Source organism: Aplysia californica, unplaced genomic scaffold (genome assembly GCF_000002075.1).
Source record: "Aplysia californica isolate F4 #8 unplaced genomic scaffold, AplCal3.0 scaffold00029, whole genome shotgun sequence".
Lineage (NCBI taxonomy): Eukaryota > Metazoa > Mollusca > Gastropoda > Aplysiida > Aplysiidae > Aplysia > Aplysia californica.
Genome location: NW_004797299.1, coordinates 409953 through 421669, shown reverse-complemented (window position 1 = coordinate 421669; position 11717 = coordinate 409953). Strand labels below are relative to the sequence as shown.

The 11717-nt window shown below is 41.4% G+C and overlaps 1 protein-coding gene across 2 annotated transcripts in view; it reads right to left on the bottom strand.

Annotated features, from left to right (window-relative positions):
• Window positions 1-4923: 4923 nt before the first annotated feature.
• Window positions 4924-11717, bottom strand: part of LOC101862162 (atypical kinase COQ8B, mitochondrial) — a 22409-nt gene continuing 15615 nt past the window's right edge. For both annotated transcript variants that reach the window (XM_005091370.3, XM_005091371.3), the window contains exons 12-16: window positions 10640-10733; window positions 9347-9488; window positions 8003-8110; window positions 7073-7225; window positions 4924-6512 (exon numbers count right to left, since the gene is read on the bottom strand). In XM_005091370.3, coding sequence (XP_005091427.1) covers window positions 6222-6512; window positions 7073-7225; window positions 8003-8110; window positions 9347-9488; window positions 10640-10733 — 788 coding nt within the window. In that variant the 3' untranslated portion in view covers window positions 4924-6221. The remainder of the gene's footprint in view (window positions 6513-7072; window positions 7226-8002; window positions 8111-9346; window positions 9489-10639; window positions 10734-11717) is intronic.

Genomic DNA, 11717 nt, shown 5'->3' with positions numbered 1-11717 from the left:
CAAAAAAAAGGAGACAAAACTTTTCTCACCAAAAGAACTTAATTTCATTCAAGGGGCTGTGAATTTCGTTGCCTCGGTGGTTGACCGCAACTGACCGGATGGAACATACGGTGTTAAGGTACACCACGGCAGTAGCTGACATCCAGAAAAAGTCGGTTTGGGATTTTGGACTATTTTAGTATTATCGATTGGAAATATTTTCAAGTGTCTAAAACATCTATAAAGTGCTCACATATGCCATGTTTGCGAACATTTTGTTGAAATAGACCAATATGAATTCGGGGTGGGGGGGGGGGGTTCAGTTTTCTCAAAACTATGATTTTCTTAGGTGGGTGGGTCACCTGTGCAGAGATATTTCTGAAAGTACATGTCACAGCTCAATCCCTCTTCGCATGACTGTTTCTAGATAATATGAAGATGCAGATGATGAAGTAATATTGTTAAGGCATTTATGACAGATGGCAGAGAGTCGGAGGTGTCATCTCTGCTGACTCAGAGGTTAACAGACCCTCTACTATAAACAGACATTGAAAATAATAAATATCATACGATGCCAAGGCATTCACTCAGTTTCTGTGGGGGTGGGGTGGGGGGTGGGGGTGGGGGTTCTGAAATGAAATTTGAAAACATATCTTAGGTAACGCTTTGCCATCAACATCTTTTGGTAATGACACGGTTTTTCTTCTTTCCCAAAAAATTTCATCACAAAGACTTACAATATAATGTTTGCCGTAAGGTTAAGAGTCTTCAAATTCTGATGCATGGTACAAGCAATCTTCCTTAGCAGCCTGTATGGTGCATGGTCATTCTGTCCTTTTATCTTTGAAGATCATTTTGTTGGCCGTGTTTCCTATCTTCTTCCATCTCCGTTGATACATTCTAAAAAGCCACATATGCCGATTTGATGAACACTGGCCATTTGTACTAAACGTCGTAAGTGGATTCATCGACAAAAAAGTTGTGCGAAAACAAAATTCTTTGCGTAAAAAGAGTTGTAGAGGTGTAAACCTGGGGTACCCATCCTGTCGTAGCGGAAAGTCAGTGAGAGATGGGTGTTCAAATTAGTTAGGGGATTACAGTTCTGATGGCACACACGTCTTGTAGAACCCCCAAGGTGCCCCCACCCTGGCTACACAACTCACACACTGTCAGCCTATATGCTTCGCTACATTAGAATTGCAAAGTTCTATCTGACATTTTTGGACGTTTTGAATCTTACTAAGACCCCAAGGTCAGAAACCAAATGTTCTATCTGCTCTATAAAAATCATAATATTATTCGGAGTCGTTATCAAGATGTTCAAAGAATTGAATTCGGAAAAAGCTTGACACGTTGGGAAAATCAAAATTTTTATTTCTAACTTCTCAAAACTAGGTACTGAGCACACAGAGCTTCGTACGTGTAATTCTGTGGTAGCGACTTGTCAGACTCCCAAGTCACAAACACTGAAAGGTTTAACTGAACTAAACAATCCTCAATCCAAATCCAGTCGCTGCTATCCAAATATGGGTTTCCACCGGTATCTAAATATTACGAGGTCACAAAGCTAAGAGTGTAGTTATCGGAGGAATCTCCAATGGGAAAGATCGGGTGCGTCAATCGTTGCGAGCCAGTTTGGAATCCCATGACAGAGTGTGCCCTGGTTTGCCCGGCTCGATGGAGGGCATTGATATTCTTAAGACCCAACCACACGTCGAAAAAAAAACAGTCTTCGCAATCGCTCCTGCATTTATTACAGTCCAACGTCCTGTTGTTTCTGAAGATGAAGGTGTCGATATTTTTCGATGACAAATTACAGGCTTCCTGGAAAGGGTGATCTAATGTTTCCGGGAAGAGGTGCACTACGTGGACACCATCTGAACGTCCGAAAGTAACGTCTTCTCTGTATGTCGTGGAATGGCGATCACGTAACTGGCATACTCAGCCTTCCTCTCAGACGCATCTCCCTGTCGTAAAATCAAATGTTTTTCCAGTTTCACAAGAAGGCCTTGGAGGCGTTACCATTACTGGTAATCTTGTTGTAGTGTACAATGGAGTCGTGGTTTCAAGTGCTACTGTTGTTCCTGCAGTAGTACCAATCGTTGAAATCTTTGGAGTGTGTTGTGACAAAAAGTACACTTTCGGCTGTAGAGTTTCATCGGCACAGTCACTTAGAGACAACTCGCTACAGCTTGTGTGAATGTAACAGTCGTCTGTCTGTTCCACAACACAGCCGTCATCTTCTGTCTCACCGACACTGACAGCCTCACAAGACGGGTCAAGCCGGCACTGCCTGGCACAGTCTAGGAGACTTTTCACCCCGGGGACAAGTGTTTTACTATCGCAAGAGTCGCCAGTGTGCGGCTGTCTGGCGTACGCTTCCACGTAAAATGACTCATCGGAATTCTGTGTCATTGAGACGGCATTAACCACAGAAAAAATTACGAGAACGAAAAGGAAGTCACGTTTTTTTAAACGGGGCCCACAGATTCTTGAAGTATTCATTGTGAGTGATTAGCGGGTGATCGTCGTGTAGTTTGCTCCTTCTTTCGTATCAAACACCCATCGTCGTTATCTCACCTCCTTCTTTTTGTGTTTGTTACTTTCTTGTTACTCTTTAATCTTCGGCACTTATGTGACGTAGTTGCGTTGCAAGTGCCATTACACTCTTACTAAAACTGAGACGAAGTATTCATTACGACGCGTAATATAAAAAACCGTATAAGTAACAGTCACAAAAGTAACCAATCTTCTTAAATAAGCCCGTCTCAAGAATAGAAACTCCCACAAGAAGAAGCGAGTCAAAATCTTTGACAACACCAGCAAGTTCTCAAGTTGTATTATTTTTATTGGGAGAAAAAAGAAATGAAGTTTGCTACTCCTCTTTATAGTTTCTAGAATAGTTAACCTCATGCAGTTTGCCTCCAACAATCTCCTAAAAAGCCCAGAAATCTCTCAGCCATATCCGTTAATGACACTAATGCGATCTGCCATGTTAAGGCAAAAGTCGTTCTGCGAAGTGGTCATGCTTTGTCCAGCAGCCCAGGCAAATTACCTTGCCGGTTGTTCTCATTTCCCATTAAAGAATCTTTTAGAGCGTGAGTGTTTTGAAACAAAAGGTCCGCACATGTCACATGGCCGAAGCACGAGACGCGCACAGCCGCAAAGTGAGTACAAGGCGCGATGGTGGCTTCGTCCTTCCATCTAATCCTTGGCATACTTTCTAGTGAAAAAGGACAGAGGTGTGTGGGGGGGGGGGGGGGTATGTTTTCAAAACTTCGTCTTTCTGTTCAATCGATATTATGGAGGAGGGGGAGGAGGAGGAGGAGGGGGAGGAGGAGGAGGAGGGGGAGAGGAGGAGGAGGAGGAGGAGGAGGAGAAGAAGAAGAAGAAGAAGAAGAAGAAGAAGAAGAAGAAGAAGAAGAAGAAGAAGAAGAAGAAGAAGAAGAAGAAGAAGAAATTAGAAAATGTCATGTAGGGGACTGCTATTTCGTACCTTAAACTTATATTACCAATTAGATAATGTCATGTAGGCTGCTATTTCGTACCTTAAACTTATATACCACATCATATTACACGATAACTTTTGATAATGTACCGTAACGTATCGCCTCATATCCCATGATGCCACACCGCATCATACATAACTTAATATAATACCTAGTCTTATGATACCATAAGAGAGAGAGAGAGAGAGAGAGAGAGAGAGAGAGAGAGAGAGAGAGAGAGAAAAAGAGAGAGACAGACAGACAGAGAGAGAGAGACAGAGAGAGAGACAGAGAGAGAGAGAGTTTGGTGTGTAAATTCATTTGAGAGGGGGGGATAAGAGATACACATTTTATAGAGGGCGAGAGAGAGACAGACAGACAGAGAATCACAGAGACAGACAGGCAGACAGACAGACAGACAGACAGACAGACAGACAGACAGACAGACAGACAGACAGAGAAGGCAGAGAAAATGGGACAAAAGTAAGACAATATTTTTTTAATGACATGAAATGTTGTTAGATAATACATTGTACATCTAACCCCGCCCCCTCCTTTATTTTTTTCGTTTTAACTTTTTCATTTGACACTGCAAGGTGCCTTGTTTTAGTAAGTGTTTTGCAGCACTTTCAACATAATAAGGTCATACAAGTGCCGAAGATTAGAGGTGTTATAAGAGAGTAACAAACACATAAAAGAAAGAGTCAAAAGGATGGAAGATGTTGGATAGGAAAGAAGGAGCAAACCACACCAGAGCATCCGCCAAACACCCACGTCCAGTTTGTGAACTACATACAGTATGTACCAGGAACAGCAACGACCTGAGCTACGTGCTGAGGAACTCCACTTTCAAGATTTGCAGTGTGTGTGTGTGTGTGTGTGTGTGTGTGTGTGTGTGTGTGTGTGTGTGTGTGTGTGTGAGTGAGTGTGGAGAGAAGATACTATAGGCCTAGCTAATACTAATAGCTGTCTCCTTTGAACTTTTAACCTCCCCTTTCGTTTGATATGAATCGATGTCTGTGCTGTATCAGTCAGGTGCTTTGCCGTCACATACAGAAGACTGGGGGCTCTCGTGGCTTAGAGGTTAAGGTGTTGGCCTCTCATTCAAAGGTCCCGAAACATTATCCTTCTCTAAAATTGTCTCCTTTCACCTCCAGTTCAGGAAGATGAACATTGGCAATGCAGATCAATGCTTCTATACATCTAAGTACTAGTTGTCTTAGTTTTAGTAGAAATTTACAGCACTTGCAACACATTAAGGTCATATAAGTGCTTAAGATTGAGGTGTTACAAGAGAGAAATAAACACAAAAAGGAGGGGAGATAAGGATGATAGATATGAAAGAAAAGAAGAAGCAAACCACATCAGAGCACCCACCAACCATCCACAAGTCTTTGTTGTCTCTTCTGAAAAACTAGAGAGAATTTTAAAAAAAGAAGTACAAAAATACCAGCTGATGAATTCTTTCATTACTTTTATTTCAGATGTACAGTAGTAACCCTTTTCATGAGAGATTACTATAAAATCAAAACAGTATACTCTAGTGCGGTTCATAGTGAATAAATGTCACCCACACTTCGCACAGCAGTTTGTCGGGATCAGAAAAAAATTACGGACATGCTTTTGATAGCCATACTGTCCCAGCTGTAATTTTAAATCTAAATTTACATTAAGTCCCACTGGATTTGAATTTGAACACACACACACACACACACACACACACACAAATACACACTCACACACACACACACACATACACACACACACACACACACACACACACACAGAAAGACAGCTCTAAATAGGCCTACATTACACACAAATAAATCACCAACAAAAAGACTTTTCAAACACAACATTTCCCTTGCCGTTCAGCAGCCAGGGTTATTTAACAGAGGATCCCCATTAAACCGCCAGCCCCACTATTCCATCATCTTCATGCTCGTCCCCAAGGGTGGTGGTATAATGAGATTTGACTGTGCCTTGCCAACAATAAACTCACTCCACAACTCCACAAAACTAAAACAATAACACAAAAAAACTGTATAGAACTACTGCTCAAGAAACAAAACACAACGATACAATAGAAGGCTATAATGCAATATTACTATTATTAGGAAGGGAGCATAATGCTGATGAAAGAACAAATTGCAATTCAGTCAGACTAGGTCGTTAATTTTTCACATTAAAGTTAGACAAACTATCAAATTCCAGTCATGAGTTTCAGAGCAGATTTATCAAACTAAATGACCACAGTACACGAGATTAGATTGGATTCTGGAGTCCATTATGCTGTACCAAATGATCACTTTCACCATGGACTGGCACCACCTTTTGCCAGTCAGCGCAGCTACATTCAAACTACAGCTGACAAATCTTCACCTCAACCTGGTTCTTCTTAGTGCTTTGCAGCTGCAGTATATGAACCTCTACTCATCATTCAGCTCTTTCAAACTTTTTCACCACTGGCTCCAAAGCTTTGCATTCACCTGCTTCTGATGGAGATTTTAAAAAATACTCAACTTCTATGAGTAAGTATTAACTGTGTCAACATTTTGATGAAACCTGCTCCGCAAATAACCTGCCAATCACCAACGCAATTTTTCACTCCCTCATTCAAAACAAGGCTTCTTGCATGCACATCTATTCTAAGAACTGGAGTTTCAACATAGCCTGAGATATTCGTTTTCTGAGGCCAAAGTCTCAGTACAGAAAAATAGCAACCCAAACCCCCCTCCACCCTACAACCGGCAATCATAGTTCAAGGTTTTCATTTTCCTCAAACCTGAAGTGGGCCCACGTTTCTTCAAACAAACTCCTACAGTCCACCACCCCTCCTAACTTGGTACACAACAAAAATGCTCCCGACATTTTACGGTGCAAGGAGTAGGTCTCCTCTGGTGGTGCTGTCAGTCTGTGCTTCAGCATCACGGGGATGATGTTCTGTATGCGGGCCGTCGTGCTCTGATGGCCAAAATCAAAAGCCTTGTCGGAGAACGCTTCCCCCAGGATCATGACAGCATCACAGTGAGCCTCTTCCATCACCTGAGGGTGGAAGGGAAAAGAATTCCTTTTCATACATGTAAAGATTCCTGGGAAAAGAGGGTGAGGAAGAGAAGGCGAAGAAGTAGAAAAGGAAGAAGAAAAATTGAGGCGGGGGAGGGGGTTGATATTTTTGTTATGTAATATAGAGCACTCAACTGAAACTTACAGATTCGCCCTGATATCTTGATGGAACATGTGTAAGAGTGTAAAAATTTCAGGAAAAAGAGGGTGAGAAAGAGAAGGTGAAGATGTAAAAAAGGAAGAAAAAAGGGGAGGGTCTTCTTTTATTTTTGCAACGTAACACAGGGTACTCAACAACTGAAACTTTAAGTTTCACTGTGATTTCTGAGGGAACATGGGTAAATGCATATATGCATGTGCATGTGTAGGTTGTATGTGAGCGAATGTGTGCGCCCTGTGAGTGCACGCACATGTATGTGTGTACATTTGTCAATCCACCATCCGCATGGAATGTCCTCCACCAATAGTGATGTGAATACAGGTCTGACAGTGCCCACAGGTGTACAAGAGTATATGCGCCAAGAGAAAGCTCTACTCACCTTCGTCTCATATCCAGTGAGAAAACCTACTTCTCGTGATCTGACGAGAACCTGCTGACTGTCTCCATCTGCTGCTGCCCGGATCACTCGCATGTATCGGTCTACAAAAGACTTGCTGAAATCTCTACTCGCTCCAAAGTCTAACAGAATAAGCTGAAAAATAAAAGGGTAAAAAAAGTGTAAAGTAAACTTCCGCAAGAAGAAGTGACAGCAAGTCATGCAAGAAAAGGGCCCAATAATGTATTCATCACCAAAAAAACAAAAAAAGTATGAAGTATAGTGAAAGAAAGAAAGAAAGAAAGAAAGAAAGAAAGAAAGAAAGAAAGAAAGAAAGAAAAAAAGAAAGAAAAAAAGAAAAAGAAATTACATGTAGTATTGTAATATGAGCTGTATGCCCTTTTCAATACTAGTAAGTTCAGTATGCTTGTAAGAAGCAGGATGCAAAGACCACCTCCTTTTACGCCTTGTCACTGATGTACTAACAAGGAGAGCGTTAGATTGGAATCCACAGGGTAAAAGATCAAGGGGAAGACCACGTGGAACCTGGAGAAGAGTCACGGAAACGGATGTACAGAAAAGTGGGAAGACAATTTCCCATCAGGCAGAAGTTTGCAGGGGTTTTTTAAACTCTTTAAGGAGCGTCCGGCAGTAAAAACCCTGTTCCCCACAGGACACTAGGAGTGTCCGATACTAGTGACAATTGTTGCGTTTTATTTAGTGCTAGTTTCTTCTTGTTTTTCAGAAATATTTCCGATCCAAGTTTTTTTAGTAATGACGAAGCCTTTGTTTTCGCCGTTCAGAAGTTGAAGGCAAACTTTTGGGGTTCTAATGAGTTACAGTACACCTGATTTAGGTGACTGTAGAAAAAACTCCGGGAAACTGTGGAAAAAACTCAGGGTTTAAAGAGTTAAGAGGACAGAACAGCCTTACCTTATCACTCTGTGGATTGTAGAAAAAGTTCGACCAGTTGGGGTCTGTCTGCATAAACCTCCATACAAATAACTCCTTCAAGCAAAGTTCTAAAACGGCCTTGCAGATCTGAAAAACATAACGATAAGAACATAAATTACTTATGTGTGCTCCAAAGAAAACGTTATCTTGCTGACCAAAATGATATAGAAATTCACATTTTGTGCCCTCATTTTCAGAACACATCAGGTTTCCTTTCTCCATTAAGTTTAACCCATTGTCATGACGTCTCACACATTTCATTTTTACCATTTACCTGAGAGGCATGATATTCAGACTTCAGAAAAACCTAGAAAATATATTTGAGTTTGGATGAAACCAGGGTATGAGAACACAAAAACAGTTGGCTTGCATACATTCACTTCACTGAGACAAGTTGAGTGAGTATTCAAGTGTGTCATGAATTAGAGGACCGCATTCAACAGAGCCCAGAAAAGAGGATATCATCAGGCCACTTATACATAGGGAGAGAGAGAGAGAGAGAGAGAGAGAGAGAGAGAGAGAGAGAGAGAGAGAGAGAGAGAGAGAGAGAGAGAGAGAGAGAGAGAGAGAGAGAGAGAGCTAGACACAGGCAGAGGGAATAAGGGGGGGGGGGGGGAGAAAGAGAGAGAGAAAGAGAGAGAGAGAGAGAGAGAGATAGTATAGTATAGTATAGTATAAGGTTTTACGGCGCTCGCAACTGCTAAGGTCATATGAGCGCGCGAAACACAAGTCGTTCACCTTTGCAAAAAGCTCACTTCACGACTGGTTATCTAATTGACTTCAAATGCTAAAAAGTTAAAATGTTTAAATTCAGTGTAAATACATATGTGGTTTAAAACAACTCTTCTAAGTAACAATAAAAATTTTAAATAATATCAATTCACTCTATAACTCGCCATAAAGGCCAATGGCCTTTATAAAATTTTAAATTCTGCTGGGAACAACGACGGAAAAAATATCCTGCAATTTCTTGCATTTATAATATTTCCTTCGGATCTCTCCAAAGTCTAGACATTCTGTTAAAATGTGTCTAATGGTAAAATCTGTGTCGCATCCGACACAGAACGGCTTCTCATCTCCCTGTAGGAGGTATTTGTGGGTCAGGGCCGTGTGTCCGATGCGCAATCGAGTAAAAATGACTTCGTCTCTTCTGGAGAGGTCCGAAGGATTTCGCTGTTCTAGTTTGGGTTTAATTTCAAATAATTTATTATTTTTCTGCTTTTCCCAGTGGCTCTCCAACAGACTGGAAGAGAGAGAGAGAGAGAGAGAGAGAGAGAGAGAGAGAGAGAGAGAGAGAGAGAAAGAGAGAGAGAGAGAGCTGACCTTGTTCTTCGTCTCTTGGTCCATATCTAAACATTGGTCTACTGGAAGTCCTTCCACATATTCTGAGGTAAGCACTCCTTTAGAACTGAGACTTTCTATCACTTCGGGGACGTACAAAAATTGATCATCTTTCAACAGAGCTCTGAAAGAAAAGATAAATGAGAGACACCATTTAGACCTGTCCCCTTAAATTTCAGGTCATGGTAAGACAAAAAGGGGCATTATCAAAGAACACAGTACAGATAGCCAATGCTTATTTTTCCTTTTTTTTTTTTAAATCTTCAAGACACACCCCATCAAACAACAAAGTTGCCCTTATAAATCTATTAACCGATTTGCAAGTTTCAGGGTATTATACTCCCCCCCCCCCTTTTTTTTTCTTAGATCAAGTAGCTGCTTATTGGAACTGAGTGTGTTGCACAACCAACTTTAGTATGTTTAGTCTTGTGGGGTATGACAATTTTAACAGTATTTTTTGGGTCTGAGAGATATAAATGGTCATAAATATCAGTAATGCTTCCTTTTCTCTCTCCCCTTTGTTGCCATAACCTACATTCATCATCATTGCCTTTCTCACCCTGCACCAGGGTATAGGCCAAGGACAAACTCTTTCAACCTTTCTCTATCCTGGGCTAGCCTCTGGATGCTATTAATCCGGAGAGACTTGTTCGACAGAGAAGGTTTCGGGTCAGGAGAGTCCTTTTGGCTTTGTCCGCTGTCCTTCATTGTTCCTGCTGATGCAGAAGCTCCTCTGTCTCCCAAGACCGAAAAATTCAAAGCCGTGTTTGTCCGCCTTTCTGTAACTGACTGTTTTTACTGGGTTGGGTAGTTGGCCCTCGACAAACTGATTCTTTTCGGGTGACCAGACCTATGCACCTTTAGTCGCCTCTTACGGCACGCAGTTTCACGGCAGGTGCGTGCTTTGCTTCCCCAAAGGAAAACTATGGGGTCCCCAACCTGCAGGGGCGATAACCTTCATTGACAGCTATCTATTCTTCTGGATTACTTTTTACTCAAAGGGCGAAAAATAAAATACTGAATAAAACTAGACAAAGACATTTTTTAGTTTAGTTATAGTAGAGGTTTTACGGCGCTCGCAACTGCATAAGGTCATATGAGCGCCAGCAGATTAGAGGTGTTGCAAGAGAGTAACAAACATAAAAAAGAAGAAGGGGAGATAAGGATGATAGAGTTAGATAGGAAGAAGAAGAAGCAAACCACACCAGAGCACCCGCCAACCACCCACAAAGACATCCTTGAATCTTTATTGTTTAACTAAAATTGTCAACAAACCTGAATTTCCTAGAACACTCTGCTTCCCTGATGTAATCCACCTCCCAGGCCAGTTCTCTTCTTGCTGAAGCAATAACACTGTCCACATATAAACCTGAAAACAAAACATGTACAAGAGTATTAAGAAAAAAAAACAAAAAAACATTGATATATCTTTGAACATAACACTAAGTTGCAGGAAAATAGAGTCATTTAGAAGCCAATGCATACTTCCCCAAGACTGAACAAGACCTAATTTATTCTAGAAACTCAAAACTCAAATTCTGCCAAATAAACTAAAACTTACACTTTCCAAAAGCCAACAGATGGTAGCTGCTGTACTTTACTTTTGCTTTTTGAATCCAGCAGGCATCCGAGTTTGAGTTCTTCGGCATGTCGATATGACAAAGAATTCACAGGTTTCTATCAGCTGCATTTTGTTGCAGTACAGAGAGTTCCCAACAACTGGGGAGGCAGGTAGGTAGGTACTAAGCAGGTCGTTAAGTGCAGATAAAGAGGTAGTGTGTGACAGTTTCATCCTGGCAGTCACATAGCAGCAGCAGCAGCAGCAGCAGCAGCAGCAGCAGCAGCAGCAGCAGCAGCAGCAGGCAGGGTATCATGTAGATCCTGTTCAAGCAGGAATACAGTGGAATGTGTTGTGTTCGCAGGCAGTAGATAGTGACCTGTCCTCTTCTACTCAGGACATTTAGTGCATCTTTCGCACAGTAGCTAACCAGCTGTCTGAGAAGGTTCAGTCTCTCCTCAATAGTGACGCAGAGATCCGGCTACCAGAATTTTATAATACACAGATAATGAACTTGTAAGAAGATTAAAAATTCCTTTACGAACTAAAAGAAAGACAGTCCATTTGTGCAAAAACCTTTAATGTTAGCAACGGTAAAAACTAGATTTCCTATTTACAAGTATTGGTGAGGTATGAAACGCTCAGAGAGTTTCTTCGCTTTAGGTTTTACGGTGCTCGGAACTGCATAAGGTCATATGAGCTCCAGAAGATTAGAGGTGTTACAAGAGAGTAACGAACATAAAAAAGAAGAAGGGGAGATAAGGACGATAGATGTTTGATAGGAAAGAAGAAGCA